At 40.3% G+C, this 21,665-nt stretch overlaps 1 protein-coding gene across 2 annotated transcripts in view; it reads right to left on the bottom strand.

Moving 5' to 3' along the window:
* The window catches only part of gpc4 (glypican 4), a 28,548-nt gene extending 7,515 nt beyond the window's left edge, over positions 1-21,033 (bottom strand). For both annotated transcript variants that reach the window (XM_087799112.1, XM_087799113.1), the window contains exons 1-2: positions 20,442-21,033; positions 2,240-2,398 (exon numbers count right to left, since the gene is read on the bottom strand). In XM_087799112.1, coding sequence (XP_087655238.1) covers positions 2,240-2,398; positions 20,442-20,598 — 316 coding nt within the window. In that variant the 5' untranslated portion in view covers positions 20,599-21,033. The remainder of the gene's footprint in view (positions 1-2,239; positions 2,399-20,441) is intronic.
* Between the last annotated feature and the right edge of the window lie 632 nt (positions 21,034-21,665).

Here is a 21,665-nt window from a genome sequence, read left to right as displayed (position 1 = left end):
TCCGTGCCTGTAAACTCTGCTCCTCCCCAGCCTAGCTCCGGCTGTAATTGCCCCCCTATTTGTGCCAATTAGCCATTGCTTCTTCACTCTTTTCTTACGGGATAGGATTCTGTCCCTCCTGCTGCTGTGGGAGAGGGATGCCTCTGGTTGGGGGCCTTAATCTGAGAGCTTAAGTCTGAGACGTGGGTTCGCTTTGCTGGACGGGGTCAGCGCAACAGGACAGACGGGCCAGGACAAACACACTGAGCGGGGAGAACTATTCCTGGCTCTGGTCTTAATTGGCCATGACTCCCGGCTCCCAGCCTGCCTAATCACACAACTTCCTGACTCTTGTTATGTTGCTCTTCATGTAAAGCTGCAAGCTATGGTTCCCTCGGATGGGTTCATCTTGCTGTTGAGGTCAAGTGTGAGTTTCTGGGTGTCTCTGTGTGCATAAATAATACAACAGATACCCGAGCCAGCGCATACGCAGGAAGAGACCGGCCTAATGGTGCAGGTGAAAGAAAGTGTAGATCCTCTTTGTAAGCAGATCCTACATCTAACAGTTTGAGTACAGCGGCAATGGTAAGGAGGCGCGGGAGGGGGGGCTAAAATTTCAGAGTCACTTCTGACTGACCCTTAAGGGCGAGGAGGGCCTGAGAAACCAACCACAGATGAGAAGCGTTCATGTGCTACATCATCATGTTACTATCATAAATATGGTGTTGCCCCATAGCAGGGATAGATGCTGGTAACAAAATGATACTTTTGGTCCCTGAAACACTGCCTAAAGAATGGAAAGCACACAAACTGTCCATAAAGCCATTTTCCCCACAATATAAAGGATATCCTTTTTCAGTTCATCTCCTTAGTCGTACGTTTGTTTATTCCCGAAAATAAAGCAAATTTAATTTCAAAGTTTGCAGCATGAGCATCAAGCATCAAGATAAGATGATAAGATAAGATGGTGTTTGCCAAAACCTTTTTATTTTGGAGTTTTGTTTTACTGGAAGGAAACTATTGACAAAATTCACCCAAAATGCGAGTCTTCATTTAATTATCAAGGGCCAATTTCAGCATAATGTAATGTGGTTAAAAGATACATACATACCTTTCCAACTGACTCTTAGGAAAAGTCCTTTAATTCCTATCGCATTAACCTTTAGTTTTTGTAAATTCTAGATTAATTTTTCATATTTATGATAGTCACATTGCTACAAAACAGCCTTTTGAAAGGCAAACCTGAACACTAATCTTTTTAGCTCTTGGCATCAAAGGTGGTCTATTTGTTGCATTTAAATGCGATTCCTTGGTACACAATTACTTGACGGTCTGGATTTGGCCCACGTGCCACAGCACGTGACCTACATATGGATGTCTGCGCCTTCATAACTGATTAACTAGTTTAAAATTCTGTTCCACTTGAAGTGGAGTGTGATGAAGACGACTGGTTACAAATCAGTCAATGTAATCAGGAATGCAGTCAAACTGAGCAGAGTTCCTGTCATAAATTAGTTTTCCAGAATGGAAGAGTAACTAAAGTGTATCATTTTTGTTCACAAAAGAGAAAAGGGGCCGTGAGCAGTTGTGTTAACCTTACTTCCTTCACAGAAGAATGGTTTTGGGGAGAGGGCTGCCGTAGACTTGGGGACAAAGGGCAGTGAGAGGGGCGGGACGACTCAAGCTGCCACTGCATTCCAACACGTCACATTCCTGTTCACATCTGGCTGCAATACACATGCTTGCCCGCCTGCTTCTCTTCACAGATACATATGATCTTGGGGTCCCCACACAAGCACATAACACACATGTAAAATCTCATCTCAACTGTTCATCATCATTCTCATGACACCCCCTGCACTAAACTACATCCACAATGGTGACTCAGCATTGAATTGTGCTTCCATGTGCTCTCCCCGTATTTTCTCCGAGTGAAATCCAAACCTTATATTCACAGGCGTACACACATGTGCGTGCCGACACACGGAGTGGTGTGGAAGAGGGGCAGGAAGTGTTGCGATAGCTCGAATGAACGTGTGTGGTCTGCATGCACTTCTCTCCAGAGAGAGCAGGAGTGGGGGATGACGAGGCAGAGAGACATTGAAAGACAGGTGGACGGACCAGTGGACACAGACTGACTGTCTCTGCACCGGGCAGCACTATGGCAGATGGAAGCGTCCGTCAAAATTCAAGCCGAGCTAACTCAAGTTTTTCTTGGGGTTTTGAGGAGCAAAGCTTTGAATTAGTTTGTTTCACTTACTGTCAAAGTGAGCATGTCTTTGTCTGAACGTTGACTGCAGGTTGGTGCTGAGCCTGTGGACGGGTTCTTTGATTTCTGAGTGGCTCTGCTGACTCAGCTTCTCCTCCATCTCCACAGTGCAGCAGGAGAAACCTTGTGGACAAACTTTCAGAGGAGCTCCTGCAAGAGAAGCAAAGAAATTTGAAAACAAAGACAATCACAAGAGGCAGCAAAACTCAGGGGACACATGCAACTTGTGTATTTATGTAGAGTAAAAACTAAAAGAGAGTTCATTTAAACACACTTTAAAAAGTTTGGAGGAAAAACTATCAAGAAAAATCTGGTCAACGCAGCAAGAAAAGCATGAAAAAATAGGAGAAAAGGAAAACAAGAAAACAATAAGAGCGTTTAGGACACCATTCTAAGAGGTAGACTCATAGCTCATACAGTTGCTGTTTTCAATCCAGCTTTAGTCTCACAAATGTCTTTACGATGTCTTACAGATTTATATGCAAAGGGAGACAAATACATGGAGATTCACATAACACATAAATATACAAGTGACAAAATATATATATATATATCAATATTAATGATTTTATTAAGTTGATAAATTATATATTATACATTCTTTGATTCACTGCTTTTTTAAGGAATCGTCACTGAGCTGAAGCTCAAAGTTTGTGGTGACCTACAATCTAAGATCTGTGTTTTTCACCCATCAGCTTATGGGTGTCCAAGTATGACTAGTTTGAACCAACAAACACCAATCATTCACCCACTTGTGTTTTCTTTAGGATTAAATGTGTAACCCGTTACTCGGGTTTGTTGAGCAACAATTTCACCCGTCATCACACCAAAAGCACCTTGAGAGCCCCCACTCCTTCCACAATTGCACTTAAGTGGATTAATTGCAACACTCGGCTTAGAGCGCTCTTTATCGCACCACTTTATGGAGCCTGCTCTTATCCCAGCAATCCTCTGCTCTGATTGATAGTTCATTACAGCTTTTCCAGCATCCTAAACACGCTTTGAAGAGGAGATTAGCGCCACGGTCCTCACACACTTCTCAGGTGAGGCAGCCGCACAACTAATCACATGAAGACACTGACCTGGTAGAACATCATAGATGAACATTTCAGATTTGTGTGCGAGATTTTGACGTGACACACAAATAACTGTTCGACTTGTCACGACAGAAGTTTCATGTTCAATTAGAGGGGGGTGGGGGGTGTTGGGGTGGACCAAATGCAAAGTTGCAGCTGCAATAATGTTTTGTTTTAAATGTAGCTGTTGGAATTCAGAGGAACACTGGGATCCTTTGACTTCATGCAGGCACCAACAGCATGTTTGGTTTCCCCCCAACGACTACAGGACAGTGTGCCCACACAGGTTCTTGCTCCTGGCTCGGATGTCATCGCCTGGGACTTACCTTAACACTTCATGATATAAATTCAAACGAACAGTTGCCCATATTGTTCGTGGTGATCCCTTACTGCTCATTATAAGAAAAAGACTAGTGTCAAACGCTTGGCTCGAAGGCCCAATCTAGACTGCCAAGTCATTTTTTCTTGGCCAAAAGAGCTCAAATTTCTCAAATGAAATTGAAATCCTGGGAGATCCTGCAATGGCTAAGGACGAGAGGACACTTTTAAAGCTGATGTTTGGACAATTTGGTTTCAAAACATATAAAAGCAGTTACGACTTCATCAAGAGTAATGTAGTCTGTAAATTCTGCAACACCAGACGAAAGTACAGCAATACCACAAATATAACATTGTCCCTACAGTTAGCAATATATTGTATTGTTGCCCCTGTTTTGTGATACATTCATCATTCGATTCTTGACAATATAAAGCCCTAATTAGCAAGCCCTTATTTTTGTTATATTGTTATTTTTTCTTTCTTGTACTTATTGAGTCATGAGACATCTTCCAGCAAAAAAAATACATCCCAGTTAGTTCTAGAGTCTTAATCTCACGTTGCCATCCAACTGTTGCTAACAAGCAGCTTCAAGGGCTGTGTTTGTTACAGCTCCTCGTGGTTGATGATCAAGTAAAGAATGTTTCTTTTTTTCACCCCCAACATGTCTCCACGGCAGCACAACTCATCAGTCTTTATTTCCTGATGTTTGGAAGGTTGAGGTTAAGAAAACCAAGGAGTAACTTGTGGCCTTTATTATTTTTCAACATGAAGATAAACCAACATTTCTGGATCATGCTTCAATGACGAGGCAACATAGCTCAAGTTTCATTCTGCGTACATGCCAGACTACAGACAGTAGAGAAAAATGTTTAACAAGTAATTAAAATCACACACATGTAGATCAACATGTGACTCTCTTATACAAGCATCAGAACAGGGCACCAGAGGGAGGGATGCTCCCTGGCGCCATTTACTGGACCCCTCAGTCTGGGAACAAGTCCAAATAATCCTCAAGTCATTCCTTCTCTGGGTTTTCTCCCCAAACCCATCCCACTCTCCCTCTCCCCCCTCTGACCCTCATCCATTCCAGCAGAGCCCTCTTACACAGACTCCCATATTCAAACACCAAGGCACAGTTGGCAGCCCCAACCTAAACATATTCACACATCACATCAGTGCTCAACACATGACTCTTTGTACCGGAGTGATTGGAGGTGTGGCAAACACACACAGGGCTACAGAATTTGTAAGTGAAACAGTCATTCCTGGGCCGGGCCGCAACGGCACAATCAGTGCTGTATCCACGTGGAAAGTTGCTGTAGTTACCAAGACAAATAAAAGTCAGTGATTTCACTGGAATTTCTGGACAAGTGTGACATTGTTTGCACAGATGCTGAAGCATGAAAGCAAGATTACACTCGCGATTTTCTTGAACCAGAAGCAAAATGATGTCCCGCAAGAAAGCTTCACCACAAAGCTGGAATCTTGAGTTTCTCATGTTACACGGTAAGCTGTGTCCATCGTTGCTCTTCAGTGGCTGGCATGAATGGTCTTTGTGTGGTGGTAAACTGGCCCTCAGTGGCCTGATGTAGTTCCTTTTCTGGATCTCTCCATCGAAAGTGTTTAAAGAAGTTACAAGAGACCGAAAGTTGTTCAAGGAAAACCACCATTTACAAAGCTCAGAAACAACAGCGTTTTGTAAACAAACATGTGACTGTGTCATGGCATTCATCAACACTCCACTGCTCCCCTGCTTTTCCTTTGTGGGGAGACCACCATCCTCTTTAAATGGCTCATAAAATAAGTCACTTCCCTTTGACATTGTCCTGCCTCTCAAACTCCGTTCTCAGAGGAAAGATGGTGGGGGAGGTGAAAACGCCTTGCGGACAAAAACCAGATTAGACACCTCGCCACCCCCTCTGCCTGCCATCGTGCCCCTGAACCAGACGGACACGAGGGTACACCCCTTTGTCGCCCTCCCACATGCCCTCAGCCTGGACCTCCACCACCCTGCAGGCTTAACCAGTGAGGTCAGGGGTTAACAGCCACTCCTCTGAGCAAGGTCTTGTCCTCTGACCCTCCTTGTGCGCCAGCCAGGACATCCAGCACACATACTAACTCACCCCCCAAGCCCCATTTACTCCAATAATACCACCACCTATATACATTCCCTCAAACATGGAACACTCCGTACACACAGGCAATTAGAGGCCATAAAAACGCAAACACTTGCAAATGTATTAATAGAATAGTCTAACAGACAATGCAGAGCCATAAAGCCACTAAAGGAGTCTTTCTGCATGTTATTTCTGAACCCTTCACATCACCGAGGAGAGAAAGAGGCCGCAGGGAAACTTTTCGCCGACTACTGTCGCTAATTCGAGCCTGGTGGTCTGAAAACTGAAACCAACGTTGGAGCTACTTCACAGCCACGATTCATAAATAATTAAATAATCACCTGTTCTGCACTCATAGCATATGTACATACTAATCAATCCCAGTGGGACACAAGTCATATGCAACTCTCAGTCATGTAGAATAAAATAATATTTGACTTCTGAAACTTTGCAAACGTGTTGACAGGACGGTTGGTCAGAAGACAAGATAAGCATGGGGGGGGGGGGGCACTGATGTCATGACTTCTGAGTTGCTTTTGTGATTCATAACATATCACATTAAGAAGGTATACCTATACATGCTACTATGAAGACACTGGTTCTGACATAAATGCTAGTAACCACAACAAAAAGCTAACATTTTTAAATCACTGGATTTTGCAAAACAGTGCAAGTCAAGTTTTATCATCTTTATGGACAAGGAAATTCTGACCATATACAGCAGCATGTAGAGGACATTGCCGTCCACCGAGCATTGCTTACAGTGAGTGTTGCAAATTTACTCCCCTGCAGTCATAACATTCTCCTCCTTCTCATCACCCTCAACACAGTAATTATCCTGCTGGGGGAGTCATGGGAAGGGGGCCCCCTTCAGCCATTTGTTGAGCCACTTTCTGCACCTCGCTACATCCTGTCATGGGTAATCACATGACCTGAACCTTCTAAGTGGTTTTTGCTAAACACTAATAATAATTTAGTTGAGATGGACTAAAGTTTTTATTAAATACTTTTCGATAGTTAAATATACAACTGGATGCCATTGTCACTTGCTTTTTCTGTAAAAACGATTTTTAATTACCAACCAACTAAACTATTTAAATGATGGATATGACTTTAGACATACGATTGTAACCATTGAGGCGCCGCATTTAAGCTTAAATTGTATTCATAAAACAAACTTTAATGGTCGTGTCTCACGAGTGTCCCAGTATCTTATTATATTTAAAAGCCAGAAGTGTGGTTCAATATTTTCCAGAAAATGGCAATAAGCTTTGTCTTTCACGGTCTCGAGGAGAGGTTACACATTGACATCTTGCCGCCTTCTGCAATGGCAGACTTGATCAAGGGCAAGGGTCCAGCTGAAGTTAGAAGGGAAAGTGTCTCCCCTGCACATATATCCCGTTTGTAGCAGCCAAAACCTGAAAGCCTATAAAACGGATAAATCTTATCGCTCCCCCTGTCACACTCACTTAGCTGTCAATTAAATTCTGTCAATCATGTCACATAAATGGGCAGACAGTCGACGAAAATACTTTTTACAGTTTTGCTACACATTTTTGCTAGTCAAGCAACCAAATGGCAAAAGGAGAGCTAAAACACCTTCCATGTTCTCATGGCTCCTCACAGCACTTCGCACCAGCATCCCATTTCTAACCTCAACACCCCCACGCTGCCCCTCTCTCTACTGACCTAATGCTGAGTCCCAGTCGTGTTCAGAAGTTGTTTTCAAGTCGTTTCCCAGGCAACAGTAAGAAGACAAACCATTTGAAAATGTCTTGCAGGCATAAAACTACAGTTAATTCATTTTAAAATACAGCCAAACTTTGACAAGAAAAGTTTTTGTATCCAACGAAAACTTCCTTTCAACTTTACTAATTTCATCAAGGAGACTGGCGTTACAGTTTAAAAGATCCCCTGAATCACTTAAGTACACTCTTGGTCACATTAGAACCTGAATTGTGTAATTTAAAGCATCCATGTAAGACCATGAAAGTGAACTTCCAAAATTAGGCCACAATTAGTAATAGAACGAATAATCAAAAGGCAACAGTATATTTATATCCTGTTAGTTTTGCCATATGTTCTCGTCGCCACACACATTTATTGCATTGTTGGGTGTACGTTGGTGAATGACCGCAAAGGGAGAAACGTGTAACCATCAGGCTGTAAAAGGAAACCCTTATTAGAGTCTCAGCTGTTCATATGGAGACAATCAGGGCAGGGCCACACTTCCAGCGACTCTGCTTCTGCTACACCACACTCCTACGCAAATAGTCAAACGACAACTTTATAGGAATTTGGTGAAACCATCAACAATTTCCAGCTTTCACCCCATTAAAATTGAAGGAAAACGTGGCTTTAGTTCAACCAAATCTCAGGAGAGCCAAGCAAATCTTTGCCTCATTTCGGTTTGAAGAAAAACTGAAGATCATCAAAAAAACAACTTTACAGCCCTACTGCTACTGAGAACCTTTGGAGATGTTCAGAAAACACAAATCTGGTAACATCTGGGTGACAACCACAACCCCATTAAGCTCCTGACTATACCACCACCACAGACAACTATCAGCGAAGAGAGGGGAACAGGACTGTGTTCCCCCACTAGCTTGAAATACAGATCAGCTGTTAACAGAAAACACCTCCCTGGAGGCCTGCGATGAGATTTATGTTTTAACCATCATCCTTGTAGAAAAAAGAAGACCTGCAGGTTGCGATGATTCCTTAAACAGTGACAATATATTACACACTATAGAAAAGACATTACATTACTCACTTTAGAAAAGACAATATGTGAGACGATTCGGTCACTTTAACTAGTTGAACATTTGTTCCACATATATCTGATCTAAACTTAATGTGTGTCCTGTGTTTTATATCAAGGGTCCCCAACCCCCCATGGCCCTGTGGTTCGTACGGTACCGAACCATGAGCAATAACCGGCTGTAGGCAAAGCCAAATTGTGATAGAAATATAGCTTTACATGTTATTAGTAACAATGTAAACTCGCCATCAGGTTGGATTATTATTGGCTTACCCCAATTTCTAACTTGTTAATGGTGCACACAGAACTGCAATCTCCCATGATGCACCCTGCCCAACAGGGAAAGAAAGATTATTGATCAAATATTAACACGCATTTATAAGGAATAAGATCTGTTTTTATAATTCAACAAACAAAATGTTTTGCGTTGATCACTTCAAGTGTAGTCTATGAGAGTCACGGACGTTCCTGTGAAACAACATTGCGTCAGTTATATCAAACTCAAGCTGCAGTGAGCAAGCCACAGCAATAGCCGGTTTACCTTGTGTGATCATGTGATCGAAGATAACTCCTTGAAAAACAAAATGATATTAATGTACCATCACATGATGACATGATTTGTTGACAAAAAAAACTTATTCCATTACTATAATACTAAGACTCCCCCTTAAGGTTGCCAAAAACGCCTCTCCTATTTATGTAGTGTTTCGTGTCCACCAACAACATCACACTTCTCAGAGAAAAGTTGTCCGATCCAGCTGAAAAGGACCTCGTCAGGCAGGAAGCAGCACAATAAACCTGTCGGAAGCTGTGTTCTCTCTTACCACCCTTTTCTCCTGCTCATACACCAACAGCTGAACCTATCATCATCAGAAATCTGCACTTCACGGTGTTGTGGTATTTTCAATCTAGAGCTGCCAAGATGGGTCCCATAGTTGCGATAACAAATTTAGTACTCAACATTGTCGTTCACTTTAGAAAGTTTTGTTAATTTCTCCACCACATCTTCTGCTTACCGGTCTTCCTTTTTGCAGATGACCAGTCTTGGTAATTAGGGTTTGACTTGATATCACCATTAAAGTATCGACATACAAGCGTACAATGGCAAGCCAGAAAGAAGCTTAAGCATGTGGAAGAATTTCGCTAAAATGAAGAGTGTCCAGGGTAAATCAGCAAGGCAGAACAGTGATACGTAACTATTTCGGAGAAAACACTTTCAAGCCAATTCAACTTCTAACAAAGAGGTACAGTCATAAGTAGTTAGCCATTTATCTTGTTAGCCGTAAACTTCTCCAGCAAGATACGAACTGTGATTTCTGATACTGGACAGACAGTAGCCACTTTTTTTATGTTAACGTAGGTCAATTATTTTTTTTAACAATAGCTTAACAAGATAAGAATAACTTTGTAATGAAATATATGACACATTTTCAGTATGCAACCAATTATTGGCAGAGTACTTTGGAAGAGCATTTGGTCAACCTGGACACAGGTTTTAACTGCCTGCTGGTCCTTTTAATTTACTTCATTATTTTTTTATATTCTTCAATTATTTAAAGATACGAGACAAAGGAATAAGCAAAAGCCCACATTTTTGTCAGTAAAGTGTGATGCAGCACCTGTTATGCAGCTGCCTTTACCCATTCTTCTGCACAGCACTGAACCAAAAATGTATTTCTGGGATTGATCTTTCACTGATGTATTAGATGATTATATGCTTGAAAAACAAAGATATTTGGTAGATCACTACTCATTCATGCCGACTGTTCAGTATGAGGCCAGAGAGAGCTTTGTGAAGTTTTGTTTTCTGTTGGCATGTTTGTGTGTGTGTGTCCTTATCCAAAGTGTATTAGTTTGTACAATATACACAATTCAAATTGTAGTACAGGTCTGTAGATAGTGGGTGCTGCATATAGCTTGGAGTACCCGGGTGAAAAATAAGCTTACACTGTCCAAAGTTTTGATATATTACTTTATCACTATAGCATATATATCATCACTTTGAAAATTGAGCACCAAAATCTGTGAATTGCAGTTATAGATGGACTATCTGTGTCCATCCTTATTGGTGTCTAGTGCAACCAAAATCACATGGTCAAAAAAGAACATAGTGATGACATGTGGTATGAGGAGGTCACAGTGCTTTTTGACCAGGTCAGCAGTTTACAAAAGAATCGCCATTAGAAGGTTTGTAAAAAAAATATTAAACAATACATGTATATTGTCAGTATTGTAAACACAACACAGACATCTGTGGCATAGGAACGTAGTAGAAGGATCATAAAGGCAGTGGGCATATTTTACTTATATTACAATCCAAACAAAACCAGTACAAATGACAGTAAGCTTTGTGCAAGACACACTTAAAAAAGTCAAATAAGGGTAAAGAAGGGAAAAAAGAGAAATTAAGTCGGAAAAACATGTTTAGAATTGAACCAATAACAGAACCATGAATAATAAGTGCAAAATAGAAAATGCTATATTTCTATAATACCATGTTTATAGTTTTACTGTGATCTCCTAATGACCACATGAAAAAAGTGTTGCGTGTGGCCCCCAGCACCTCTTTTTTACCTAGGATCTAGTATCCCCCTCATTCGATGCTCAGAAAGCATATGCTGTTAGTAAAAAAAAAAAACTGTGTGGTTAATATTTTTGATTTATCAAATTGAAGCACTGGGAGTGTAATGCAAACAATCATATGGACCACCCGTCACCTCCATTCACAAAAACAAATCCACTTCGGGGAGGAAGTCTCTCAGGAAGCACCAGTGCTGCTTGCCACAAGACAGATTTAATGGAGTTAGAACAATGGCCAGCATCTAATTGTGAGGCAGGAAATTTGTTTCAGCGGCATGCTTTCTGGAGTAGATATGACCGGCCAGTAGCCCGCCACTGGGATTAGAATTGTTTGAGAGGATAATAATGCTTCCGTAAATAAATCAAACTGGTCATTAATGGGAAGAAAAAAAAAGAACTGCTGACAACCAGAAAAAACATGCATTTGCCAATATCCTATGATAGAAGGCAAGAGGCATTGTTCCAAAGCAGGGGCTCAGTCTCAAAATATTGAGCTCTATAACTTTATTTTATAGAAGGAAACACTAACGCAAAGTACACAGAGCAGTCAGCAACCCTCCACTTCTGATTACTAAACCAGTAAGGGGCAATAGCCAATTAAAACTCTCCATTTGCAAACATTCCAAAACGCTGTCATCCATGAACATTTACCCAGAAGCCCCTGGGGAGATTCCACAACATTGCACCAGCCTCTTGGTCTGTCCGTTTCCTTCTCTAGTCCCAGCTCGCCATCTCTTGCTTTGTCCTCTGACACAAAAGCTCCCTGCCTACACCACTTCCCAGGTCACTGCTTTGTCAGGGTTTCAACTTGCTTGAAAGGTTTCCTAAATGAACGGGAAAAGTCAGAATGCAAAGGGCAATGACGGTTTTAGTGGACTTTGATATACGAAGGAAGCACATGTTGTCTGTGTGTGTAATGTCGTTTTCATCAAGGCAGGAATTGAAAATTGAAGTAAAAAAAATGAATGGTTAACTTTGAAAACAATTTTTTAGAGTTTTGGGTTTAATAACTACAGCAGAATCTTTCATCACTATACACCCTCAGATGCCTGACTTTCTAAATCAGCAAGATAATATCAGCATTCAACTCTCAACTTGCTGCTGGCAAATTATGTACCGAAAGTCTAATGTTGGAGGAAGGAATAAGAATTACGCCCTTGTAGCAAAGTTAATTCAAAATCCGTGATGAAACCAACAAGCTTTCATACTCACCAAGGTCTAATTTGTGCATTAACTACCTCAACCTCAAAAGAATGTTAACTTTTTATTGCAAGTAAAGTGTGAAAACATCTGTAAGAATTGTTACATTTTGTATAATTATTCTTTTTTTCAGTTTTGAACATGTGAAAGAAATTGTTAAGTTAAGACGTTGTTGATTAAATGGTGCAGTTTCTTGTCGTATTGTCTTGATTGAAAACAGATATCCAACTGTTTTCTAAGAATTATTGCTGAGGCCGAATACCGAACTCTTTGTACAGCATAAACAAACTTGCTAAACATTTATTAGGTTGTGTGTAAGCAGGTGGAGCCGCATAAAAGTGTGGTGGTTTTTTTTGTCTGCAGGGAAAGGACTTTTAATTGAGAATTTTCTTCCCAAAACAACCAGATGGGGTTGTCATCAGAGCCTGCGTTAAGTGATCAACATGAAAGCAAAAACATGAAAAAAACATGTAAATCATGAGAGTTCAAACTCTTTCCTAACAAATGCCACAATAGATCAACGTAGACAATGATTAATTAAACAACCCGCCTCATCTTTCACCTTTTTCACATATTTCTTTTGCTTTATGTGCCTTTGGATGAGCCGCAGAGAGGCAGTGATTGATCTCGCTCTCCACACAACTATGCCGCTGAAACTGTTCCGTTCAAGATTTGCTGGGACAGGCAAAGGGTTTTACAGACAAACTGAAGGGACAAGTTTCAGCACAGCGTGATTACAAGAAAAAATAAATGTTTATAGAAAAGATACAAAAGCACTTCCTAGATCGTCTTTCTGTGCCAACCCTACTATTCTCCATGGACCATGTCAGACTAATGAAAAGACGCTCTGAAGGAAAGGATGTAAAACACTCCTTACACAGAAATAATTGGTTCATAGTTGAAAAAAGTGGTGTTGATGTTGAGTAGAGATATCATCCATTTATCTGTGCCAAACACTTTTAAAAAACCTCCCAATACAGACTACTAAAGAAAAAAAAACATGCAAACCTTGACTAGAAATGTATTTCAGTATTTACTCATAAAAAACCTTTAAAGGGTTGGTTAACCAAAAGTGACACTCTACTCACCCTAATGTCATCTAAGCATTGAAATAATTTTTAGATTAATCTGTCAATTTTGGAGTTATAGGCAAAAATATATTTCCATTTTAATGCAGCGACTGCTGCTCAGTTGTCGACATCCAAATAAGCTGCTCGTCTGCCATGTCCTTTTTGTTGTGAAACCAGAGTAAGTTATTTCACTGTTTACATGTTTTATTCCTAAATTGAGCATCAAAATGTAGATTTCTTTTGGTCAGGTTAACACACTATAAATCGGAACTGGTTCCCTACCGTTAAATTCACTTACTTACTCAGGTGCGATGGCAATGAGTCAGAATAATTTAAACCAATTTATTCAATTTAAACATTATTCTAAAGTTAGTCAGTCCATTAGGTCTTTCATTAAGAGTCTATACTCATATTACACGTCACATTGTATCCATCGGCAAACCTCACCTAAACGCGAACATCTATGAGGATGTTTATAACAGACATCCTCAGGCAGCTGAAGTCCACCAGATGTTGTGGCAGGACAGGGCCCGCGTAGCCCCCAAGGCAGAATGAGGTCAGGTACAAGATCAGGTTTCTGGAAACTCACAGCTACAAAAGGGCAACAAAGATTCTAATATACCTGTTGAGCCTTACGAAATGAGACACCAGAAATGGTGGTGGGAAGAGAAGCACTCGTCTCTGACCGTCAAAGGGACACTAAAGTCTAAACCTAAAGCACATTGCAATCGGCAGCTCAGTGACTATGAATCATACCGGTTCACCATTCCAATGCTGGACAATATTTCAACCCCTGGCAGGTTGACTAGCATTCCTGCAAAAGTTTTACCTGCCAAAAGAAACCACCCTAAATTTATGTCAACCAAATGATATGTAGCTTTGAGGCAATCAAGTGAAAAAAAAAACCCATCCTTCAGGACATCTGCCATTGGTTTTGAAAATGAATCACAAAAAGGATCCAAAGAATAGGACGTTTTTATTTTTTTACACAAAACAAATGACTGCTACCATGTTGAAACAAATTGATGAAATGTAATCCTTTAGCAAGCAGTACACAGTTGGGTTACACAAATATTAAGAAACCCATTAACCAAACCACTATTAGAAAAAGTGAGCCTGGAGTGACACTTTCGTCAGCAGGAATCTTAATGGAGGACCGGGGTGTAATTAGTAAAGGATTACAGATAGCCGGGCTCACACACAGCATTGTGGTTTTAACCCAAACACCCAGGCCGGTCCCTGGCTTCACTCCCACCAACTACTTCACAAGACTACACTCAAAAGATAATTATGACCATCAAAGTCAAGAGTTCTAGAAGGATCTACAGGGCACACATTCAGGTGTTGCGTCTCTTAAATTGTAACTTTGCAACTACTACCTAGGCTATCGAACACATAAGACAGTCAGGACTTAAAGTATATAACCCCAACATTTACCATTTAATTTCAAACACTCAACACTGACATTGTATTTAGATGCAAGATCTAATAACCAGCAAAAGGAATCATTTCCCCTTAAAACATGAACACACTTGCCTGTCAGGCAACACTGCCAGATCCTCCAGAGCCACACACACCGTGTACTGTTTAGACCTCACAACGTTCTTATGCGTTTTCTTTAGCAATGGCATGTTGTCTAGCTCTCCTGCATTCTCGGCCAAGTCTGGTTGACTTCCGAGTTTTTAGAGTGGCCACTGATATAAACTGGTATACAAATAAAATGTGTTCTGCATCATTTATTGTTATTATTATAATACCATACCTGACCTGGCTTTCTGCTAGCTAAATGACTTGAAAAGTTGTTTCAATCAAATTTCAGGGAACGTTAATAGTAACAAATTAGACAATTCTGGTTCTAGTTCTGCTTGAGGTTTGCTAGGGACATCCTATAATACTGGCGCTGGTTCTGACATAAACACTAGAATCCAGCCTGAAAAGCAACACAAACATGTCTCCACTACTGAAACTCTTAAATCTGAGAAGTTGCATTTTTTACAATGCAAAATGAATGGAGGTTTTTCCACTTTGATTCTTTCACAAGGAAAAGAATATGTGAGATCTTCCAAAAGAATGGCTAAAAGCTAAGACTGCACATGGCAGTAATGCTGCAGACCTTGACTCTGGGTCGGGTCCTGTGCAATGTCACTTTGTAGAGATAATGCAGAAGTATAAAACAGGCTTAAGGTGGGCTAAATGAGGCAGGAAGGAAAACACTCCTGACTGTGCAAACAGGACAGGATTAAGCTCTATAAAGGAAAACACTCTGATATATCAGTCGGAGCAGGGGGAAATGAGGGAAGGGAAAACAGGATGTGTCAACAAGTGATTTAGAGACTTCTTCCCTTAAGTCAAAGCAAGACCTCAACCTCAGCATTTCTCACTGATCACGTCTGACAACGTCGCAGAAAAAAGGCTTTTGGGGCCCTATATGAATGAAGATGTTTTGACCAGCATGTTTGTTTTAAGAGACATGTTCACAGACGTTTCCTTGGGCGCCATGTTGTAGGTACTTGCCAGAATGACTAAGAAAAGATGAGTTAGTGTGCTTGCTGACACGCAAATACCGCTTCAGATTCCCCAGGTCTGTGTCACACACACAAACACACACACACACAAACCCATTGGGGCATTCTGTTAAACTTCAGAACTCTTGTCTGTCAGTCAACTCTTTCTCCCTGTGAGCCTCATTCAGAGCTGCCAGAGTGCTCTTTGTTGCACTGTGTTCCCAGCTTCTGGGATCTCTGCATGCAAGTCTTGGTGGTCCAGTGTGGAATGTGGTAAATAGGGGGGGTCTTAAAGGAGAGGGGTGGGAGACAATTGTTTCCTCCGACTGCATACCCCCCCACTGATCTGTCGCTCACTTGGCCATTTGTAGTGATCTGGGCTGAAGCAGAGGATTCAGAGAAATGGAAGTACAGACACTCACTTGACGCAGTGCAACTGAATTGATGTTTCACACAAAGCAGACTAAGAGGAATTCCTGTGTCCTCTGGTGCAGAGAATAGTGACCAAGAAAACAGATCAGGTATGTGTTGACAGCATTTCACGCACAACCATCAGTGCATGCACAAGCAAATTCACGTGTCTTATCTACAAGTACATTTCAGAATTCTCTTTGACAAAGCTAATGAAATGTGGGCACAACAATGTCGGAGGGCCTGACCAGAAGACCCCCTTATGTGGCCCAAAAAAACAATGTTGGAAGAACAAGACCATTACTGACAATGGTGCCTAATGAATAACCACACCCACCTCTCCTACATTATCTAGTGGAAGATAAGCTCATCAACAGTTACCTGCTAAACCTGAAAGTCTCAAATACCAAGCATAAAAAACTCAAAAGGCACCACCTACAGATTAGATTCTCAATCTCCAATTCTCAAGATAAGATTTGACCCAATTGTCTCATTGGTGAGAAAATTACAGCAGCTGAGAGGAAAGCAAGCGAGTTATTTATTCCAACACACAAAATAAGGCACTAAGCTGTAACACTCAATAGATGCATGTAAATTGTAAAATATATATATATTTTTTTTATTTTACACACAAATTATTGAACTATTAACCATAAAAGAACAATGGTCAAATGTGAAATTATTTTCAAGACAAACATTTAAATAATAATAATTGTCACAATGCAAAAACATCTGTATTTTCTAACACCCTTAGTATTTAGTATTTATTCTTGTTTCTAGCCAGAACAAAAACCAATTTAGACACGGATAGTCCAAAATAGTTGGGATAATTGGTAATTATCTTTGTTACAGCTGTATAAAAGTTAGCATGATGAAAAGGAGCTTTGTTTAAACAAAAAGACCAAAGTGAGACGGTTTATTAGTCAATTATTATAGGATTTAAATTACTAGGCCAAAGTTCACTGGAACAGATACTGCCCTTTGAGTTATAAAAGCCATCAGGTCTGTGTACCACAGTTATCTTATCAGCTAAATGTCAGTGCAATACCAGAACCAGTTATTTCCAAAAACAGTAATGATGTTGGGTATGTAGCTTAGAAGTCATTTGTTGAATCTCTGTGGCTTACCGGGATCTTGACATGCTGCACTTCTATACACCTCGTGTTTGAGTTGTAATAGAGGAAAAAGATTCTTGTGGGGGGGAGTCGCTGCTCCGGCTGAAGGCTGGAAAACAAGTCTTTGATCTCCATGTTTGTCTCATACCTGAAGCATGACACACGCAGGAGTAAACCAAAGCAGATTTAGCCTGAGCATGGCTGCCGCGTTGAAAGCCCCTTTAGATACCAGCCTGGTTAACGCTGAGGATTGTGTCACATTTGGTGATTTAATGAAGCAAAGTAAACACAAACTATGACTAGTGAAACGTAAAACCAGTATTTACAATGTGATATTTTGACTGATGATATTAATCTGACATAAATCGCACCTTTGGAGTCATTTCATTCCAACTCGCAAGGTATGAAACCACAGACGAGAAATAAATCATAATCCAAACAGACACAAATTTGAGGAGTAAAACTCTGGTCCTGAACTGCTTCCTCTGAGCAGTAAAAGATTAATACCTTGGGATCAACAAGGAATTTGCTGTCCGAGTCTGCCGTTTCTCCCTCACTTAATTTGCTGGATGCTGAAGTAATCAGAGTTTCCAGTTTGCTTTCAAACAGCTTTACTAAATTTCAATTCTGGCCTCGCTTTAGCCTGACTGCTATGTGAACGGTAACAAACAACCTTATCACAAAACTGCCAACACTAACACCAGATGTTTGTGGACAGTGCTTTGAATCTTTCCCCTCGAATAAGTCCCTGGTTCTGAAAACTCATTAAAAAGCAATTATTAAAAAAACTCAAAGACAACAACAATCTTCTTTGGGCTTAGTTTTGTAAGAATAATATTTTTGTAAAGTTCTGTAATCAGGATTTTTTTATGGTTAGTCCAAAAATAACAGAACTGTGAGTTATCTAGTTTGTATTGAAGCTACTTCTCCTTATATGGTTCTACTTTTAATTAAGCATAGAAACACAAGCATGTGAAAATAAATAAGGCTAACAAGATAGTATTCTATCAAAGTAAGAAACTGTGCAACACATGACCACAATGAGAGAAACCAGTCACAACGACAAAATGGGTTTCTTGAGTTTGTGTCTCTGGCACAAATGTGCGCAAAGGAATGGAAATGTGGCCCCCTGTCTGCTTCCTTCTGGGTCTCGAAAAGCGCTCCACAAATATTACTTACTTACCCATCAGACAGGCACGGAGACAGTCATTGCGATCACTTTTGGTTGCAATGTTAAACAACCCATTCTTAATTATTTACATTTTTATGAGATTTCTAAAGATAATTTGTATTTACTCAATTTTTTTTCGTTTATCCATTTCTTTATTTTAACCGTTTAATCAAAAATAGTACTTATTTGAATAGCATATGATTTCAGAAGTACAAAAATATATATATTTCTAATATTCCTTTTCTTACTTTTCTTTATATCATTTATACTGTGGATTTGAAATAGATTGTTTTGCATGAATACTTCCGTCAATCATTTTGACATGCTTTTCACACATATGGTTTGATTTAATCATAGAAAAACATTTTTTTACTGCAAAGTATTTTATTTCGTTATTTGTGTTATAATTCTATAATAATTCATAATTATGTCATAATTTTGGTTAAGGGAAATTTAAACTTGCTGCCCCTGCTGTAAAGGTTTGAAGAGTCGAGTTGGGTCATGTGCCCTTGGATTGTCAATAAAAAGTTTTTTTCAGGAATCAGTCCGAAAACAACGTAAAGTAAGAGTTGCAAAGTCATAACCTGACTTCTGAACAGTGGCTTCCCCGAGATTTTGAAATCGAGCGACTTAAAGTAGATTTTTGATTGAGATTCTAATTATTACAATGAAGATAAATACAGTCCTCCTTCTAGTCCAGTATCCACGTACACTCCATCTCCTCTGGTTCACCTCCTCTCTTAAATGACAGTAGACCTCTCAGTGGATCAATTATCTCAGTCTCTATCAATGACAAAGAGGCGCTCATTGAGGTCGACCCAGGCATACACCACTAACCTTTTGTAAAGAAGGAGGCACGTGCATGTGTGTCTGTGTCACACAGACCTGGACAATAAAACTAGCCTTATTCACATTCTTCTTTCAAAACCCAGAAATGCAAGGCAGTATACGAGACCAAAGCAAAAATGTTGGGCGACTCTCAATGACATTTAGCATCACAAAGACCTGCAGAAACAAGACAAAAGCCCAACACTGGTAGGAAAAGAAGCCTCGGAAAGTTACACCCGACGACTTAAATTCTGAGCAATGATGGTTTTTTAAGATGCAAAATCTAAAAAGGTTGAGTCGAACGAGCTCATATCAAATGTCTCATATTTAGCTTGATTGCCGAGAGAAAAATGTTGAATTTCAAATGACTTTAACATGATTCAGCGTGGTCAGCTCAAGAATGCCAAGGACAGTCTAACCAAAGGGAGTTTGGGTAAAAGGGAATATTCACCACAAAAAAAATGAAGAAATGAGAGAAGCATGAAGTGAAAAACACTGAACAAAAAAACTACCAAGAAACGAATCCTCCATTCTGATGAATGAAAAAGTGCCTGACTGTGCTTTCTTATGGTTGTTTAAGTCACCAGTCTGGCAGCAGATGTCTGGGGAGACATCATGTGCCTGAAATAGCAAAACCACAAACTTAACCAAGTCGTTGAGAAAAAAAATCCATAATCCTTGTTCACAATGCAAAGGAATGTCTGCCGACTTGCATTAAGCTGGAGAGGAAGCCTGGGAATAAACACAGGCCTGGCTTCTTTCAGTGGGGAGCCGGCGTTAGGTGTTGATCATGGCTCTCTATTGTTATGAATTACCTTCAACTATTTCCGAAACGAACACCGTGTTTACCGACTGTTTCCAGCTGTACCTTCACCTTCACCACAGGGATAAATTAAACTTTGATTTAATAAGTGACAGTTTACTCATAAGTTTTCGTGTAGTTTAGGCTAGCGAAGCATACAAATCAGAGACACGATGCTAATGTAAACTTATAAAAAAAAAAGTCCATACACGACGGTAATAAAAGCAGGGAAGACTCACCGTTGACTCCTTTGTTGGGAACATCGTTGACGTTGAAGCCCTTGGAGCTGTACGCCGCTCGAACTTCGTTGCAGTTTTTCGACTTTTGCTCGGCGGCCGCCGACCAGCACGAGAGCAGCAGCGAGCTCGCGACACACGCCACCAGCAGCAGCTTCATGTCGGCGAGTTTGAGAGGAAAAGTTTGGAGCTCGAGGAGAACGCTGGGTGAAGGTAGCTCGAGTCAGGGTTAGCTAGCTGAGGTCCCTCATGGAGCCGCTCTCTCCCAACTTTATTCACCGCCGCACCGAAACCTCTTGTGGGGAGAAGAAAGTCCAGAAAAGCCGTCGTCCTGTGGTTAGAGAAGGAACTTCTTCTTCAGGTCACACGCGTTTGGTAACAATCAAAAAACTTAAAAAATGTGAGGAAAGAAAAGTTTTGAAAAACTCTTTAGAGACTTTTGACTGCAGGCGAGAATCTGTGCTGCGGTTTTAAAAAAGAAATCTTGTTGTGCTGTACTCCAGGCGTGTAGAGGTGGCAGTGGGGCAGGACTGTGCGCTGGTGGTACTGAGGTCCAGATGCGGGGCAGGGATCTGGGGGACCAGGAGAGAGGGCGAGTTCCGGGGACAAAGTCGCGGAGAATTGGAAAGAACGGGGGCGGAGCACGGAGCGGGGTTAAAACCTCAGGACAGAAACTGAGGAATCAGTCTGGGACAATAAAATCAGGACTGGATTTTTGAACTGGAGCCTTTCTGCTAGGTACCTCGTAACTTTCCATCTTATTTTAACTTTAACTTAAAAAAAAGACCTGTAGTTCAGTTCAAACGTTTGTTTTCAACTTTCCATTACAAGGTGGAGTTTATGTTTCACATCAATGTATTTTCCCTTTTTTATTTTTTAATGAAAATAGCCCAAATAGCTGCTTGTTTCATTTTATTTGTCCTCAATTCTATTTTTTGTAATAAACTATTTGAATATTGTTATACAATTCACATACATTATATTAGCGACATATTATATAATTTTATCAGACTCACTTTTATTGAAACATTTTCATACATTAAGTAATCATATAAATAAACCTTTTTTTGTATTTTACAAACAATATTTATGTTTTTATTATACATGGTTTACCTTATTATTTTTTTTGTTTTTTTTAAGTTTGTTTGTATTGTTTCAAAATGTATCTGTTTCAAGTCATATAATTCTACAATTATGAAAAAACAAACTTCTTCAGTGTGAAACAAT

Source organism: Callionymus lyra, chromosome 9, assembly GCF_982586985.1.
Source record: "Callionymus lyra chromosome 9, fCalLyr1.hap1.1, whole genome shotgun sequence".
Lineage (NCBI taxonomy): Eukaryota > Metazoa > Chordata > Actinopteri > Syngnathiformes > Callionymidae > Callionymus > Callionymus lyra.
The sequence above is the reverse complement of the archived record's forward strand: the minus strand, read 5'-3'. Positions and strand labels throughout refer to the sequence as shown.